We start from the raw sequence: 19448 nt of genomic DNA, 5'->3' as shown, positions 1-19448 counted from the left end.
ATTGAAACCATTGAAGTTACCATATACTGAAAAGTCATTTATGGTGAAAAATAACATCACATGCAATCTAAAATTATCTTGACAATATGTATCAAACACATTCACTCATGTTTCCCAAAACATTTTCAAATTATCAATCAAAGGACTAAGATATATAACTATGTAATTTCCTGATTGTCGTGGGCTTGAAATCATAATACATAATGTTACATATTTTCTCTTCATGCATAACTAAGGAAGTAAATTGTAAATTACTAAAAAATATTGAACTATGCTCACGGCTTAAGGGTTCATCCAATTTATAACAAGTTCAATTCCATTCTTCCTTGACTTTGTTCCAAATTTTAGAAATTTTTTATCTATCATCTTCCATTGTGAAGAATTAGCTAGATGTGAAGTAACTAGTTATGTTTCCTACCATTTGTATCTCATCTCAGGTTTCTTACATCTTCTCTAAAGAGTCTTCTAAATCTAGGTTTTATTGCCAAGTACCATAATACCTTAACAGGGGGACCCTTTATTCCTTCTTCATACTACAAAAAATCGTGTATAATGTAGCGATTATTTTCGTATAAATTAGCATGTGATGGTTTTCCAAACCGCCATAGAACTGGCCGCCACAAAGTTTAATGTGGTGGTTTTATGCAACACGCCACAACACCCGCCACTTTAACACTATGTTTAAAGTGACGATTTTTATATGTAAGTAGTGTCAGTTATAACTGTCGCAATTTAATTCATTGAAAAAGATTTCAGTGTCATTACATAGAGTATAATGTGGCGTTTTTAACTGTCAATATTATAATAAAATTGTAAAAATAATATTCGGTTTCAACTAACTTAATTTTAATTCTAAATAAAAATTAACCACCACTTTTTTATAATATTTTTTATAATCTACTTTGCACAATTAAACTAAACATAATATATTTTCATAATAAAAAAATAAAAGACTAATAAAATGAAATAATGTATAAAGTTATAAGCATCCATTCATTGCATTGAAAATTAAAACATATATAATATTGTTCAAAAGTTGATACATAATTAAAAATTAAAACACAAATAATTATTCAAAAGTTGATACATAACTTAAAATTAAAACACATATAATTGTTAAAAATTTGGTACATAATTTAAAATTAAAACACACATGGTTCATTCCTATTCAGTTTTTCTTCCAGCACTTGATCCTATTATTTTATTAGGTGATGGAGCACCACTTTAACTATCTTATGCCTAAAATAAATAATTTTAAGTTATTGATTTTGAATATTTATAATTATAAAATAAAAGACAAAATTATAATTATAAAAGACATTATAATCAATCATGAAACAATAAAATGCATAAAGATTTGAATAACAGACCAAATTTGGAAACAAAATAAAAAATATGCTTAAAAACTGCAAGAAAAAAATGATATCATAACAGGACAAACAAAACAACTAACACTGAATCTGATTAATTAATTTACTTTTTTTAAGTTTCACAGAAAATAGCCATTACCATTTTTCCTTTGTAGTAAGTCATTTGCAAACCTTATTTAATATTTAATACAATTTTCACCATGCACTTAAAAAATTATCATTGGGAGCAATATTCAACAATAAAATGAGTGACTTATGAAATAAAGTATCAAAGCCCCAAAATATTGTGTCGCATGAGACCTCCGCAAAAGAAGCTTGCCTAAAAAACTAGTATCCAAATCAACAAAATCATTTCATTAAATTGTTTCAAAATTTAGAAATCAGATTTAGTCAATTATTCTCTGCAGAAACTTCAGTCCAAAAGAAGCTTGGTGGTGAATCTATAATTAATAAAAAAGGAATACGCACATTTGTTGTCTTCCTAAAATCTTATGAAAGTTAAATGATGGAGGTTGCCAATTAAGAAACATATCAACGTAAATTTGACTGCCAAACTGAATTTGTGCAAATTCCACTTACTCTTGACATTCTTCATCAACAAACATTGGGATATAGGTACCTGGAGCAGCCCTTCCAGCTCTTGCCCAAAATCGCTATGGAATCTGAAATCATTCAAGAACTTGGGCATTAAATGAACGTAGAAACACACACCCAAAATTAAGTACAGTTTTGTAAGATTATTATGATCAACCATGAAATGCAGGCAAAAGGTTGAAACTTTAGTACCTTGAAAGATTTCCATTTGTCAGGAATTGCATTGTTTTCCTTATTTCTGTCAGCTCGAGCTCCAAGAGTGCGATTGGTCTGATTTTTTTTTTATCAGTAAATAATAAATTAAATTAATGGGATACTTCAGGGCTATCCCAACCCTTATAAAAAAAACCTTGTTTTTCCTTTTTACTCACTAGATACACAAGTATGTAGAGAAACTTAAACTTGCTTCCCTATTACTAGATATAAGCAATTGTAAGCTGGGAAGATTTTCTCAGAAGAACAGAAAACCAACACCCCTGTGTTGCATCAAACCAGGAACCACCCTGCTGATCCTAAAGACTTACCTCACGCCTTTTATCAGCCCTTTTGGTATATGATCCAGGCCTTATAGCAAATTACAACAGACCAAATTGCAGTTCCTTCTGTATGCTCGAGGTTCCTTTCACAAAACCACCCCACACCTTCTGAGACACTTTTTCCCTATTACGGTTAGACCGTGCCTTCCTGCTTCCCTTCTATAAAATCAGATCTTCGTAGACCTGCAGCAGCCAGAAAACCAGCAGCCACCACCCAAATTCCACTTGGAACCTCTTTAATCCTATTTTGCTCCTCCTCTTTGCTTTGGACCGTAGCTATAGATATTTGTTATAACTCCTAGTTTGCTCTTTCCGGACACACCTTATCTCAAAACAGAAGAGTTCCAATTTTCCTCCGTCCTACAAGTGTGGACTCCTAGCTTTGCACGAGTGACAGACTCACAAATATGCCCATTCCCAATGTGCTACAGCTACATGCTTCTTGTGTTTTGGTTGACTATGTGTCACCTCCTATAGGAATACAAAACAACACATCCCCACCATGCCACAACACAAAACTGCCAATAGGCAAGCCTATATCAACCTATTTAAACTGACTCTACTGATCCGCACCAGTTACAGGGTGTGAAAGCTACCCTTTCCAGCACTGGCATGTGAAACTCTCCTCTGCCCCAAGAGCTAGAAACAACAACCTACCTGCCTTACATCAGCTTTTCTTCAAGAATCCGTTGCAGTTGAATCTTAATAAATGAAAAAGGGATCTGCTCGAGTCCTACATGAAGAGAGAACAATATGATGGACATTCATCAAGAATTCTAAAGAAAAACTCATAGAAAGCTGAGAAACCCTTCACATTAGAAATGCCTTGTGAGAGTTTTGAGTTAAAATTTCAGATATTTCTCTACAAGAAAAAACTGTAGTGTGCAGTTCGAAAAATAACCATCACATGGCAAACTCCAACCAAATAATGCCAAAGAAACAATCATATTACCTATCATTCTTGGCAGAAAGATCACAAGTCGTGGTCAAGGTGGACAGGGCAGAACATGCAACCACGGGGAAAGGAGTTCAGAATTCAAACTCATGATTTTGAGACAAATGATTGTGCACCAAGTAAAGGACTCACGATTTTCTCAATTTCCAAGAACAGTTCCAAAAGTTATGCGAGGGTGCCAGTTTTTCTACTGAATCCTGGACAACAGAAGAATATAGTAGATAGATCAAACGACCATTTTACAACTATAACAGTTTCAAAGAAGCACTCAATTGGAACACCACATACATCTTTAGTTTTTGTTGGCCCTGCCAGTGAGTGTGCAAGAAAATTTCTAAAAGAAACCTTCAATTTATCATCTAGTTGAGCATTCCTGCAAAATGGAGCAATCAAATGAGGTATAGCATTTGCAGGTTTGCAACTCAAAATGTTGATAGGAAAATACGGCATCAAAGAAAAAACCACCGTGAACCACAAAGTCCCTTCTGGTTGTTAAACACCCTTTGTATCTTTTGGTCTAAAAAGTATTTTTGGAAGGGGACTAAAAAACAGTTGCATAACTCCAAGTGCTTGTCCATGTAATTTCATTTCAAACAAATTTGGAAATGTTGGTGCATTTCCCGTCCCTTATTACGCATTGGGAAGTACTTTTAAATTGTTATCCAAATATGCTATAACTCACTATTATCAAACGAGAAAAGGCTTCATTCCCCGGCTCCAAGAGATTAGGGTCCTTACTTGGATATGCCAAACTCGAATATCTGGTTGGCAGCTTTAAACTTGTTCTTAGACTCCAAATGCAAAGCATAAAAAATGTAGAAATTGGAATGAGTTTTTCCAATTCCATTTGCATCCAGGAAAGCATAAATAACGTCCGCATCAAAGCAATTATCTGCCTACAACATTTCTTAAATTGTCACAAATAATTCCAGTAATCACCACATTAATACACACAAGAGTGTCATAAGAATACCCACATATTCAAGCCACACTTTGAGGTAGCGCAGATTATCCTTATAGCGCTCTGAATGCCAAAAGGCACGCACACACTGCTCATAAATAACTCCTCTGCGCACACACTGCTCTGAATGCCACCGGGAGGAAACGCCTCCGGAACCCACTTGATAAACCTTCAACATTAAAATAACTCCAATAAAAACTTTGTCCTCTTCTTAATTATTATTATTATTATGGGAAAACTGAGGTCTTTGCGAAGTAGAACCGTTAGTAGAGGCTTGGGTGTTTGCAGATTTCTTACTCGTTTCTCTTCCTCCTCTGCAAACCTCTCTCCTCTCCAAAGAATTAACTATAAAAATTTAGCATTCAGTATTTTTAATTCAAATAATTTATATGAGCAATACCAAAAACATTGCACTAAAGAATCCAAAGTTCACAAGATTCTCCTCCTGATCAGTTTGAATTTCAATCCTAAGTCCTTATTATCAATCCAAAGCAACCATTTAATCCTGAAAGCTAATTTCAGCGAATTTAGATAGGAATTTGCAACGATAATACCATGAGAATCAAATTAAGATTGGATTACTTGTTCTGTCCGGAATGTATAGAATGACAGTATCTTTTCATCCATTGCATGAATTCGAGGTTATTCAGTGGCCTTCCTTTCACGAGTTTGTTGATCTCGATGTACTGACAAACACAATGAACAACAACCGAATTGAAGATCGTCCAAAATTAAAGTAAAACAGAGACGAGATTGAAAGAGGAGAGAGGGAGAGTATTACCTTGGTGATTTTGAGTTTGTTAAAGACATCTTAAAGGACATTGTAGTTCTGAATCACCTCGTACTCATTCTTGGCATCGAAATTGACTTTGTGCATCGACACTATCCTAGGATGAGCTACATCGAGAAGCTGGCAGTGATCAGGGCCGGAACTGAAAGTTTAACAATCCAACGAAATAGATTAACTAAGAAATTATAGAAGACAATCAAATCAAAGTATAAAAAGAATTGGATCAGAAGATAAACCTCTTCGACTTTGTAGAGACTGAGTTGCAGAGTTAATGCCAAACATAAATAGATGATTAGACATTTAGACATTTAGAGTTTTTTATGCTTTTGATTCACAAAACGGATGGATAATAATATGTTCCCTTAATATGTTTTCCATTTTGCCGATCAAGTTGCACGAACTTGTCATCTGCATTTTCATATTCTTGACTAATGTGACCTAACCTCGATTCATAACTACATGCATTCAAAGCTTTTTCAATCATATAATATGATTCTCACTTCTATAATTGATGGTGAGACCCTACCAGTTAAAAAAATACTTTTCATAATTTTTTAATATGTATAAATTAAGTCTATGATTAATTTAATAAAATAAATTAAGTCTATTAGCTTAATTTAATAAATTTTTGACAATATTTTGCATTGGTTTCCACAGTATAGGAAAGAAAATGGTGATAAACAATGCACCACAAGAAAATAGAGAACAACACTAAATGTTTGAACCAAAATTCTATCAAATTTAAGATTAAACTCAATCTTTATGCATTAACAAACTATAATTTTTTATTTTCAAACTATTAAAACTTAGTTCTTACAAATGATTAATAATCATTTGTGATAAATCTAAAACAAGAACCAAGTCTCAATGTGTGTCTGAATACAAAACCAAATATAAATAAAATTACTAAAACACAAAATATCAATTAAACATACATATATTTTAAAGTTTAACTAAAATAATTTTAACCAATTTTTTTTACACTACAATAAAATCATGAAATAGAAACCAAATTTTAGAGACCAAAATAATTAGTTGCAATAGTAATTAAATTAGAAACCATTTTAGAAACTAAAAAAAAAGTGATTTCTAAATTAGTTTCTATTATTGTTAAATAGTTTCTAAATTGGTATACAATTAGCAACCAAGTTTTAACTACCAATTATTTAGTTTCTAAATTTGGTCTCTAAAACCTTGGTTGTTAATTAGATACCAATTTAGAAACTATTTAATAATAATATAAACTAATTTAGAAACTATTTTTGTTTTAGTTTTTAAAATGGTCTCTAATTTAGTTACTATTGCAACTAATTATTTTGGTCTCTAAAAATTGGTTTCTATTTCATGATTTTCTTGTAGTGTCAACTCCTATAGTCTAAATTATATTTTTAAACATTTTTTGAACTTTTAGATTTTATAGTTTATAATAGGAATGAATACATAATTTATTAGTTATAATTTCATTAGATCTTAATATTTATAAATTTGTTATAATTTAATTTCTATAAATTTAAACTATTTAAAAAAAGTATAATTATGTAATCCTTATAATATTAAATAATTTGAAACATTTTCTTCTATTTAGTCCCTTATTTTAAAAAAAAATCAAAGATTTACTATTAAGATTTATTAAAATTTTGAACAATTTCTTAAACTTTTATCTTATAACTTAACAATACAAATAAATATATAATTTTTTCCTATAATTTCTCCACTGTATAGTTTTTATAAATTTCTTATAACATAGTCTCTAAAATCTTATAAAATTGAAATGACTAAAAATTGGTCACTTCTAATTAATAAATAACTAATTAGTCTCCATATTTTTAACTATTTCAAACTTCTATAAATAAAGTCTAAATTAAAATTTTAAATAACTTATAATATTTATTTACATGCAAAAAATTAATTTAAATCACATAATTTTAAACTTAAAATAAATAAAAAAACATTGTCTTTCAATTTTTAATATTTTTCCAATATTTCAGTATAAAAACGATCAATCAATAACAGAGAGGTTCACCCATTCTTTGTGATTAAAATCTTCAAATTAACCAAAGATTAATTTGAATAACAAAATGAAGATATAGAATACCAACCTCACAATCAAGTATGTTGGACATTTGTAAAAAGAATTGTAATAAGAGATGCTCCAATGTGACTAGACACAAATGTCCAGTAAGAAAATGAGGCATAGAGATGGAAGGTAAGTGCTACTAAAGCATAAGAGAACCACCAACACAATTCCTTGGCAAAGAAGAGAGAGATCACAAGACTAATAGAGCTTCATTATGCATAGCTGCAACAACAAAGATGAAGTTAAAACACTTTTTATGTTGGGTGCTCAAAGTAAAAATGAATTTTCTATAACAGACCTAGGACACCTGATGTAAAAAGGTTAAACTTATTTTAAAAAATTTATCGGACAATTTTATACTCACTTTTTTTTGCAACCAACATATCAGTGACACAAAAAGCTCTTTTTCTGTTAATGGATCTTAATCGATTAGCGTACTACATTTACACTTTTTAATTTTATTGAATTAAGTTATTTACATAATGAGTTATAAAAGCAACTTAGTCATTTGTTATGAAAAGGAGTATTTCTGTATGTATATGTAACATAGAGTGTAATACTCATACTACTCAATATATAATATAATATAACATAACATGGATTTACTAGTACGTATATATAGTATGTTTACACAACACTCGAAACTTAAAGTTTCCAAAAGAATATGTACAATAAGTTTTATTAAATTAAAACATAATATCATCATTATGCAGCTTTGCTACCACTTGCAACATCATCTAATTTAAAAATAAGCATCATACAACCTGATATACATGTACATATATTTATCACACCATACTATATATCAACATCTCTTACACACACAAAATTACAGTTAAATAATTTTAACCTAAGGTTGAAGAATTACTAAGTACATTTTAATGAAATAGTATAATTTGTCATATTTGACACCATCTGAAAGACTTGTATTAAATATGTTTCATCAGAGACTAACACCTAACCAATCAAAGGCATTTTGAAAATTCATCATCAACTTCCTATGTCAAGATAGCTCATGAACCTATTTTATAACAACTCGATGTACAAACTTTCTTTAGCATCTTACGTAATATCTTAATCTACTTTATGAAGTCATTATGGTGAAACATATGATATCTCATTTCCTTTTTTTTACTTAATAATTCATCTTATCATTCCCATAAATTCATATATCAACATGCATATCACACAATAATCATATATACTAACATATGTAATTAACAATATATTAAATCTCACTCATCTTCATCCTCACAACTAAGTGTCACTCAAGCAACATTGTTTCCAACAACTGAGACAGATTTCCTCACTTTAGCAGTCTCCCACTATATGAATAAGATATTTCTAAAGAGTATAATTGCTTATGTTATTTTCTCTCTCGAATGTCCTTTCCTCATTTAAGCGCTTATCGCTAAAGCTTTGCTCTCTCACTTAACTGATGCCACTCGATTTCATGTTCCAGAACCATTAATTAAAACATTTCACCTCAGTTGGGCGACTAGACTACTACTTGAGGAGTGACACATTGTTGCATGGTTTGGTATGTTCCATAAGTCATGTGCATGCTCATGATCGCTTAAGTGTCCTCTGTGTCGCTTGACGAATTTGCATGACCATGGTTGCTCTACAAGAGAGAGTTGTCTTCACCTCTCTCTTGATCAAGTTCTAAGCTCTCACTTGAGCTACCTTTCTAATGATTGAGCAATGGTAAGCAATACATGTCATCATTACACATTACTCAAGCATCACTTAAACGACAAAGCATTGCTAGAGTATTATCACAGCCAAAAGAAACATTTCACAAACAATTATGAATTCAAGTAGGATATTGACACTCATATTTTACTCAAAGCCTTAAAACCAATCAATTTATTGATAATAATCTTCATACTAAATATTAATCCCATATATACTTTGCAATCATTACCATGCATAGGTACAAAGATGTATATGAACACTCAACATGTTTATTAATCCAACAATAACACAATTATTTCAATGATTAGATGTTAATATTAAGACCCCTTACTTGAAACTAGTGTGCCTACTTTGCAACTTCTTTTTTATATATACTATCATAAACCCAACTAATTTACCAGTACGCTCCAAGTATCAAGCCCTACACAAAATAACATCTCTCATTTATAACGTGTCTAAGAGCAGAAGGAAAGAGATATGATCCTTGGTGAAGAATAAATTACTTACTCGAATCAATATTCTGATGGACTCAGTTTGATCTTTTCTATCTTCCCATATATGTAATCTGACAATACAAAAGAGTTATAATTATTCTCTAAATTAAAAGAGAGTTCAAAGAACTAGAATTTTAATGACATAATTTATAATGAAATATATATATTCATGTCATCTCTCGAATTTAACCAATCTTACAACTTTAAGGAACACGTTTGCTTTTAATAATTAAGAGACTAACGTCTACATGCAATTGACTTGTGATTATCTCTCCAATCCAATTATAACATACTACACAAAATATAAATCAGCATAACGGCATAAACTATATAAGGGATCACATAAAAAATCAACGGAAAAGAATTGATATACGGAAAAGCTAAAATTCTTAACAATAGGATTTCACATAAATCGATCCCCATCTCAACATCCACTAAAAGAAATCCAATCGCTTCTAAAAAAATCATGATTGGAAAAATAGTTAGAAGAGTGAAAATTACTGTGGTTCTGATTTTAAATAAATATAATTTATCTGGATAATTTTCCCATTTCAAAACATACAAATTAGAGAGTTTAAGTTAACTAGAGAGAATAAAAATTAGAGAAACTTAACGGGAGCAAAAGAAAACAGTGAAGAAAAAAGATATGGAGTTTATTTCATTGTATTTTAGTTTATTAGTTTTTAAAAACTTAATTGTCAAAAATATATTATTTAGAGAGTAAAAGAATGGAATGCAAAGGAAAAAACTAGCAATAGAAGATTACAAATAGTAAACCAAAATAAATCAGAGATATCATTTGTTTTTGTTTTGCATCTAAAAAAACATTTTTATAAATCTAAACCTTTTAAACACTTTTAAAATTATTTATAAAAGTATTTTTTGTTTATTTGGTTTTTAAAAAGGAAAAACAGGAATTGTAATCGTTATTTCAGGTCTTAAACTAAGTAAAGAAGTTACTATTTTAATCAATGAAAAAATATAAGGATAGGAGTAATAAATTAGGATGTGTGAAAATATTATATAACGTACATAAAATTAATTTGTATGGAGATCAAAAACAAGCCAAAAGCAAAAACAACTATTTAATGAATGGCTACAATAATATTACCTCTCAACCTTTTGCTGTCTTCAATAAACATGTTACTTTTTAATACAGACATTTGTCTGATAAATCGTTCATGAACCAGAACTTCTGAATAATATTAAGCCAAATACTATCCAAAAACTTATAATGAATCCTAAAGACATACTGATATAAAATTCACGATTGAAAAAGGAATAATCATCCTCGTGAATTTCATCTCGTGGCTCTTTTGATGGTACTTCATAAATACACAATTTATCAAGTGGTGGTCCACAAAGATTGAGATTATCTTCATAGCTCGAAGCACTGAAACTCTGTAATTGTGTGCCTTCGGGAATTTTACCAACTAGATGGTTATGTGATAAATCTAGTACACTGAGTCGATCAATTTGAGTAAGACTTGCTGGAATTGAACCAACTAGTTGGTTTCTTGAAATATCCAAAAATTCAAGTGATGTAAGCTTTCCAATATTTGAAGGAATTTTTCCTATCAAATTGTTTCTGGATAAATTCAATGAAACTAATTCAAATAAAATCTCAAATTCTTCTGGAATTTCTTCTGAAAAGTAATTGCTTGAGAGGTCAATACTTTTTAAAAGTAGTAATCCATTATTCTTAAAGATTTGTTGTGAACCTTTCCACATCAAGAATGCATTCAAATTATACCATTGATAACCATAGAAATGTATGGTCTCAACTCTATACCAATGACCTTCTCTTGAAGATGTCTTCTCAGCCATTGAAGTAAATTTTTTTATGCATTTAGGAATTCGACCAGACAAATTGTTTAGCGAGAGATCCAATAGTTGAATGTTTCTTAGGTAACAAATTTGCAATGGTAAGCTTCCATGGAGATGATTCATTCTTAAACTTAGATACTGCAAGTTTCCTAATTTGCTCCCAACCCAAATAGGGATAGATCCTGATAAATTGTTTTCTGCAATATCTATCATCACCAACTTTGTGCAACTCATTAAGGAGAAAGGGATGTCATCTGTTAAGTTATTATTTCTCAAAAGCAATGCTTGAAGTTCAATGAGGAATCCCATTGAACTAGGAATCTTTCCTGACAACTGATTCTGACTCAAATCCAAATAAGCTAAAGACTTGAAATGGCTCCAACAATCTGGAATTTTTCCAGACAATTTATTATTTGAAAGGTCTAACTGATATAATATTTCAACTGAATTACCCACACACAGAAATGAAAGAGAACCTGAAAACTTATTCTTGGATAAATCAAGCAATGTAGAACTTCTCAAAAATGGGGGAATAGGGCCTTCAAATTGATTTGATCCAAGAATTAGGGAAGAATAAGGATTCTTTGTTGGAAAATACGGAATTATACCATATAGACCATTGCATGAAATATTCATCGAAACCCATTTTTGCAATGCTAATTTAGTCCAAAACCACTTTGGAACCTTATCTAATATTTTAGCATTTGAAATGTCCAAATCCTTAAACTCATTTTGTGTTTGCAACCAGTTGGGGAATGTTGGACCAAGAATGCATGATCGCAATATTACTCCCCGTAATTGAAAAGGTGGGACCCAATTTTGAGTAAATGTCAAAGCTAATAAAGAGTTGTCAGATAAGTCTAATGATAGTAACTTTGACATATTGGCAAAGTGGTAATCAGTTAGCACACCTTTTAATGAGTTTGATTGCATATATAGTGCTTCCAATTGATGTGGAAATTGAATATTATTAGGAAACTCTCCATTTAACTTGTTTCCATTAAGATTTAAACTTTGTAAAGATGAGAAAATTGAGAGGTCAGGTAATGTACCATTAATTTTATTCATGCTTAGATATAAGATTTCCAATGAATTTCTAGCACACCCAAATAAGTGATGGGCTATCAATGGAAATTCTTCACTCAAGCTATTGTTAGAGATGTCCAACAACCGCAAAGAGCATAAGTTGCCAAATGATTTTGGAATTCCACCTTCTAAAGTGTTTGATCCAATTGAGAGAGACTCCAATTGAGATGGCAATTTACTCCCTTCTGGTATCTTTCCACTTAATTGATTTTCTGAAAGATCCAATATTTTAAGAGTTGAAAATCTTGAAAGATTAGGGAACGTACCATTGATATTATTCCCTCCCAATTTCAAATGTTGTAGCAAGTTTTTAGCACATCCAGATAAGTGTTGAATTATCATTGAAAACTCTCCACTCAACATATTATCAGACATGTCCAATGAGCGTAAAGTGCATGTATTTCCAAATAATTTTGGAATTCTACCTTCTAAAAAGTTGAATTCGATTGACAATGACTCCAATCGAGATGGTAATATGCAGCCTTCAGGAATCTTCCCAGTTAAATGATTACCAGCAAGATGTAATATTTTCAAAGATGTGAATATGGAGAAATCCGATAAAGAACCATTGATTTGGCTAAATCTCAGATCCAATTCTTGTAGTGAATATCTAGCACAAGCAGTAGATAAATTATGAAGAATTGATGGAAGATCTTGGTTGAAACTGTTTCCACCCATGTCTAAAGACTGCAATGTACATATATTCATGAAGGATTTCAAATCCCCACCCTTGAATAAATTATGGTCGAGGTAAAGGTGTTGGAGTGAATTCATTATTACCAAACCAAAGTGATTGGATATGGAACCCTCCAAGAGGTTACTATAAAGTTGAAGCTCAACAAGATTGGGAGTGAAGTTTGAGACCCACTGGAATATCATTGGTGACATGAAGGTGTTTTCCGAAAGATCAAGGACTGAGAGGGAAGTAGAAAAATTGAATTCAGATGGTCTCGATGAAAGTAAAAAATGATCAGAAAGGCTACAATTTCGTAAACTTAGTTCCCTTAATTTTGGTAGCTTAGCAATCATTTGCAGCCAAGTATGAGAGCGATAAAGATTTGATATGGATGACAAGTAAAGATGGGTTAAAGAAATAAGATTAGATAACCACTGACCTCCATCATCAATTTTCAGACTGCCACCATTTCCAATATAAAGCTCCTGTAAGTTTGAAAGGTTTCCAAGCTGACTTGGTATATTCCCTTCCAAATCATTGCCGTTGAGAGCAAGATGCTGCAACTGGGTGAGATTTCCGAGTTGAATTGGTATATTTCCTTCCAAATCATTGCCGCTGAGATCAAGATGCTGCAACTGGAAGAGATTTCCAAGTTGGTGAGGGATTGAACCCCCCAAAAAATTATCAGCAAGATTTAAATATTTCAAGTGAGAAAGAGACCCAAACTGGGTTAGAATTTTTCCGTCAAAACCACATGATGAAAGATCAAGTATCTCAAGTTGCTAAGAGAGCCAAGAAACTCTGGAATATTGATGTCTCGAAAATAATTGGAACTGAGGTTCAAATATTCTAATTGCCGCAACTCCATCAACGACTTGTGGATCTCTCCGCTGATAAAACGTTTTGACATAAATTCAATGTAAAAATTGAAAGTAATTTCATAATGAAACTCTCCGTGTAGATCGAGCATTAGAATATGGTTGGTGAGGTTGCTGCAGCGAATTCCCTCCCATTGGCAACAATCGGGAGTGGTCCAAGAAGAGAGCATGGCATAGCGATCAACAATGGAAGCCTTGAATCGGAGAAGTGCTTCCCTCTCTCTTTCTATGCATCTTACTTCCTCTTCACCATAAACAACCTGCGTCACCAAACACACCATCAAAATCATGAATTTCAAACCAACTGAATTCGTCATCCTCACAAAGGAAAGGTAATGGATCAAACACACTCAATATTGGAAATAGATTGGTAGTATGAGTTTAACTCTGTCAATATTAACGATATATATATTACATTTCTTGCATCCATAACTCACCAAACAAAGTATGACAGTAAGAGCAGAAGACAACTTCAGTCTCTGCTTACAAAATTAAAAAAGCGGACTTTGCCTTGTTTATTGCGAAACAACTCATGACTGCTTCAATCTTAATTTCTTATATGACTTGAACCAGTAAAAATGCAATGAGTGGCATATTTTTTTTTGGAACCGATATTTTGACACCCAATTAAGTGTTGCCCCAGATTACGCCCGCTGATGTGGATTAAAATATAATAAAGTATTATGTGGGGCAGTATTGTTGAGGTGGCAAAATTTTAAAATTTAGGGTTCTGTAGTAAAAAATTAGGTTTTAGAAAGGCAAAATCAGCCCCATTTTCTCAGTGCGATTTGGAGTGGTAGCGATTCTCATTCCGATTTCGGTGAAGTCTACGATCAGCACGATTTGTAGTGCGATATCGGTACCGCATTACATTGGAATTCGTTTTCAGCCCCATTTTCTCAGTGCGATTTGGAGTGGTAGCGATTCTCATTCCGATTCCGGTGAAGTCTACGATCAACACCATTTGTAGTGCGATATCGGTACCGCATTACATTGGATTTCGTTTTTGTTTGGATATTTCTGAAATTGCGATTCTGATTCTGGTAACGTGTGCGATTCTGATTCCGGTAACGTCTGCGATTCTGATTCCGGTGAGGTCTTTGATTTGGCATCTATTTTCATATAATTTTTCGTCAAGTTTTCATTGGTTTCGTTTTGATTTTTTAGGACTTAGGGTTTTTCGATTTCGTTTATTTGTTGGATGTTGGGGTTTTGGATTGTTGGACACTGGGGTTTATTGGTGTTTTGATTTTCTATATGTTGAATGACCTTTGTATTGGTTTGGATTTGACTTTTTAGGGTTTCCTAGCAATTGGTGACGGAGGGAAGTGCAGTGTTGGTTAACTCGTATGGGAGAGAGGGTTTTCCTTACAAATCCCGGGAGGTTAAGACTTTGGTCATAAAGGCGTTGGTGTCTGAAGCTGCAGCTGCATCTCAAGCCAATGAGTTCTTGTTGGCTAACCAGGCTTGCTTCCAAAACGTAATCCTATCCTAACTTAATATTTAAAATATATGCTTCTGTATTTTTGCTTCTTTTTGTTAACTTAACTTAACATATATCTTCTTCCATGTACAGTTTATGCAGCATGTGATGCACCTATAGAGACTGGAATTCGTCAAAGCATGTTCCTGGTAATGTACACTAGTTAGTTTGTCTGTTGGTTTATTTCTACATTTTAATTCTATTAATAGTAATTAATTGTCATCCTTGTCTGTTTGGTTTCAATATGTCGTTCTGTAACAGATAGTTATTGTATTATATTGGATCCGACCAAAGATGAAGAAGAGGTTAGTAGAATCAATTTTTGTTAAAATGTTATTTTATTTTCATCTAATTTCTTGGCAGTTTAGTTAGCTGAGTAAATTTGGTCTACATTTGACTCATTTGCATTCTACATTCGTTGTGAAATTTTTTTGAAAATATCATTAAACCTTTGTTTCCCCAATTTAGTTATTGGTGTCTTGAAAAGCCTTACGTCATTGATGTTACAAGCCTTCCTGTTAGAGTGAAGATTCCACCATGTACCTTCTAAATTAGTTTTAAATTATTCTGTTCTTTGGTTCTTAAATTGTAAATTTGTTGAAATAGTTATTTAGTTTTAAAATTTGCAACTATGTTGAAATTGGTATTTGGTTCCTAAATTTGCAATGGATGGGTTGTGAGACACTAATGTAACAAACAACTATAGGGCAGTATTCTTTTATGTTAGTTATTGATGAAATTGTGGGACAATATTGTTTTATGTTCTCTCTAAATCCCTTTGTAGTTGTTAATGATGTGGCGCCAGGTGGTGATGGAAAAGGCTTGGTTAAATGAAAATCTGATTGCTCCCATTTATAAGTGTATGTTGCCCCTTTCAAATGAAAAAACTTATTTATTAATAGAACTGCACATATATTTAAGAATTGAGGTATTAATAGAACTGCACAACAATTCATGTTGCTCTAAATTAACTGAATGTTCTATTATTGAAGCATAAGCATACTGATGTTATAAGAGTGTATGGTGGTTTCGTTCTCAACAGGAAACATTCACAAAATTGTTTGAGGATATAATGTCAATTAGCGGATGTTCAGATGAGGAGGTTCTTACAATTGATCGTTATCCTGAGGGTCAAGCTAAGGTTTGTTTGAAATGATGTTTTTTGTTTTTAAGTAGACATGACAATTACATTTATTTATCTTTAATTTTAATTATTATACTGTATTTGTATTTGATTTTGATATACAGGTGTTTAGGCATAATTGCAGGTCAAAGTGTTTGGCTGTTGTGAACATGGTTATAACTTTGGAACAAAAGAGTATTATACAGTCCACCCCATTTGGATGGCTTTTGTTTGTTCGTGAGGACATCAAATTGAGCCGTGGACTTTTAAGTAAGTTATGTAGTTCTTGGGTGGAGAGGAAGCAATGTTTTTCAATTCATAATCAATTTGTGTCGTTTAGTTTGGTAGATGTGTGTTTAGGTGTGGTCTTAGAGTAGGTGGTAGAAAAATTGATTTAAGGAAAAGTAGTATTATATCTCACATAAGGAGTTTTTTTGAAGAAGGTCATGTAACTGTGGAAATGATATATTCTGTTATTTTGAAACTTGGGAATGATATTTCCTCAGAGGACTTTTGTAAGTTGTATGTCTTGTTAGGTTTGTCGGAGTTTATTCTCCCTACTAGATTGGGTTTAGTTCATGATGGGTTATTTAACCTTGTTGATGATTTAGACAAACTTGATATGTATAATTGGGGGGGTTTAGTGTATGAGATTTTGGTTGATAGTTTGTGTTCAGCTTCAAAATGGATTACGCGGTGAAATATGTCGTATATCCATGTGGATGGTTGCGTTTACCTCTTGCAGGTAAAATGAAACATTTTTGTTATCAGTAAATGTTTGTAATAATTGTGCATCTGTGTTGACCTTTTAATAAATGCCTTTTTTGTATTCATTGTTCAGATATGGACGATGGAACATTTGTTCTCTTATAAGCGTCAAGTACCTACTAGTGGGAATAAATATCCCCGTATCATGCATTGGATGAATGTTAGAGTTGGTGACCATGAACTTGAACGTGGTCTACGTAAGAATAAGGTATTTTTTTTTTTTTTGTAATTTGTATTACCTTAATGTTGTTTTGAATGTAGATAATTATTTTTGGAATTATATATGTCAACAAACAGGTTGTTGTTGAATTATGTGCTTCCAATGAAGAAGTTTGCAGTAAATTTGTTGAAGAAGCTTTTGACCAAATTGGGTGTCGAATTACGAAGAAGAAACCAACAAAGGATGAAGTCCGTGCAATGAGGGTGAAAGTTCTTCAACTGATGCGGAAATCTGAGGAGCAGGAATTATTAATCACAAGTATGGAGAAAGAGGTTAATGACATAGTTGAGTTAATTGCAAGGAGAAATTGTCTTCGTCGTGATACTCAGTCAGAAGTAGTTGAAGTTGAACCTCTTGCAATGGATTGCACATACTTGAAAAAGGCAGAAAGCAGTTATGAAGATGTAGATGAAGTAGAACCAAATGAAGAATTTAACAGTCATGAAGATGTACATGAAGATAAACAATTACATGTAGAAGAAGTCCAACCTAATGAAGAAGTCAACATGTTTCCTAAAATGAACGTTGAACCGAGGAAACGTTTCAAGAGTGCTGTTTTGAAAACACCTTGGACCACATATTCAAAGAGGAAGCCAAAAAAACCCAAAAAATGATACTTCATTAATGGATATGTTTATAGGTGCTTTTTGTTTTTAAGTTAGTGGATGTATGCTTTGCTGACATTGTTGAAACCATTGTAATTTGTAGTATTGCACCAATAATTTTGTTGAGGAGTAATTATTGTGGAAACTCTGAATGTGTAAGTGGATTAATTTTGTTATTCATTAACAGTATTGTTATTCATTACTTTTGTAGTATTGTTTTTATTAATGAACTTTGTTCTGATTATTGAAAAACCCAATGAGGTAGTCTTTTACCAATGGATTGCCTGAACCTCCAATGAGGTCCCTGGACTCCCATCTGAACCCTCTTTGCAGACGAAAAATCCAAAACTGATGACCCAGTTGCAGACTTAAGTGACTGTGCAAAAACTACAACATAGGTCCCCAGTTAAAATAACAGGGGTCCCCACTTATATAAATACACCAGAAATTGAGGTAGACTTTCACCAATGAATGGTCTGAACCTCCAATGAGGTCCCTGGACTCCCATCAGAACCCTCTTTGCAGCCAAAAAATCCAAAACTGATGACCCAGTTGCAGGATTAAGTGACTGTGCAAAAACTACAACATAGCTCCCCAGTTAAAATAACAGGGGTCCCCACTTATATAAATACACCAGAAATTGAGGTAGACTTTCACCAATGAATGGCCTGAACCTCCAATGAGGTCCCTGGACTCCCATCTGAACCCTCTTTGCAGCCAAAAAATCCAAAACTGATGACCCAGTTGCAGGATTAAGTGACTGTGCAAAAACTACAACATAGGTCCCCAGTTAAAATAACAGGGTCCCCACTTATATAAATACACCAGAAATTGAGGTAGACTTTCACCAATGAATGGCCTGAACCTCCAATGAGGTCCCTGGACTCCCATCAGAACCCTCTTTGCAGACGAAAAATCCAAAACTGATGACCCAGTTGCAGGATTAAGTGACTGTGCAAAAACTACAACATAGGTCCCCAGTTAAAATAACAGGGGTCCCCACTTATATAAATACACCAGAAATTGAGGTAGACTTTCACCAATGAATGGCCTGAACCTCCAATGAGGTCCCTGGACTCCCATCTGAACCCTCTTTGCAGCCAAAAAATCCAAAACTGATGACCCAGTTGCAGGATTAAGTGACTTTGCAAAAACTACAACATAGGTCCCCAGTTAAAATAACAGGGGTCCCCACTTATATAAATACACCAGAAATTGAGGTAGACTTTCACCAATGAATGGCCTGAACCTCCAATGAGGTCCCTGGACTCCCGTCTGAACCCTCTTTGCAGCCAAAAAATCCAAAA

General features: G+C 32.7%; 1 protein-coding gene and 1 pseudogene across 6 annotated transcripts; both read right to left on the bottom strand.

Moving 5' to 3' along the window:
* Nucleotides 1-978: 978 nt before the first annotated feature.
* On the bottom strand, nucleotides 979-7499 carry LOC137837534 (mitotic spindle checkpoint protein BUBR1). Of its 5 annotated transcripts, none has more exons than XM_090301738.1 (10): nucleotides 7306-7499; nucleotides 5198-5348; nucleotides 4999-5102; nucleotides 4678-4761; nucleotides 4433-4585; nucleotides 4138-4351; nucleotides 3744-3828; nucleotides 3453-3652; nucleotides 2157-3233; nucleotides 979-2032 (listed from the first exon to the last, which is right to left on the bottom strand). In XM_090301738.1, exons 3-6 carry the CDS (start codon nucleotides 5041-5043, stop codon nucleotides 4190-4192), a joined length of 444 nt encoding a protein of 147 aa, XP_090157864.1. In that variant the 5' UTR covers nucleotides 5044-5102; nucleotides 5198-5348; nucleotides 7306-7499; the 3' UTR covers nucleotides 979-2032; nucleotides 2157-3233; nucleotides 3453-3652; nucleotides 3744-3828; nucleotides 4138-4189. The 5 variants fall into 5 exon arrangements, with proteins under 5 accessions (XP_090157864.1, XP_090157862.1, XP_068502652.1 ...); XM_090301736.1 differs by having other exon boundaries at nucleotides 4194-4351; XM_068646551.2 differs by having other exon boundaries at nucleotides 3588-3652; nucleotides 4194-4351.
* A 1732-nt stretch (nucleotides 7500-9231) lies between these two features.
* On the bottom strand, nucleotides 9232-14362 carry LOC150028044 (receptor-like protein EIX1; annotated as a pseudogene). The gene is made up of 3 exons (XR_016520595.1): nucleotides 12814-14362; nucleotides 9489-9546; nucleotides 9232-9402 (listed from the first exon to the last, which is right to left on the bottom strand). The product of XR_016520595.1 is annotated as a receptor-like protein EIX1 (transcript).
* Between the last annotated feature and the right edge of the window lie 5086 nt (nucleotides 14363-19448).

This window comes from Phaseolus vulgaris, chromosome 4 (genome assembly GCF_051622355.1).
Source record: "Phaseolus vulgaris cultivar YP4 chromosome 4, ASM5162235v1, whole genome shotgun sequence".
Lineage (NCBI taxonomy): Eukaryota > Viridiplantae > Streptophyta > Magnoliopsida > Fabales > Fabaceae > Phaseolus > Phaseolus vulgaris.
Note: the sequence above shows the minus strand (reverse complement) of the source record. Positions and strands in the feature narration are given on the sequence as shown.

Excerpts from the sequence above, each read along its gene's own strand:
- LOC137837534 (XM_068646551.2), bottom strand. The coding sequence starts at position 5,043 with ATGGATGAAAAGATACTGTCATTCTATACATTCCGGACAGAACAA. Across the intron at positions 4,352-4,432 it reads TCAAAGTGTGGCTTGAATAT|GCAGATAATTGCTTTGATGC; the intron begins GTGGGTATTCTT and ends GAAATGTTGTAG. Across the intron at positions 3,234-3,587 it reads TCTTGGAAATTGAGAAAATC|GACTCGAGCAGATCCCTTTT; the intron begins GTGAGTCCTTTA and ends CTCTTCATGTAG.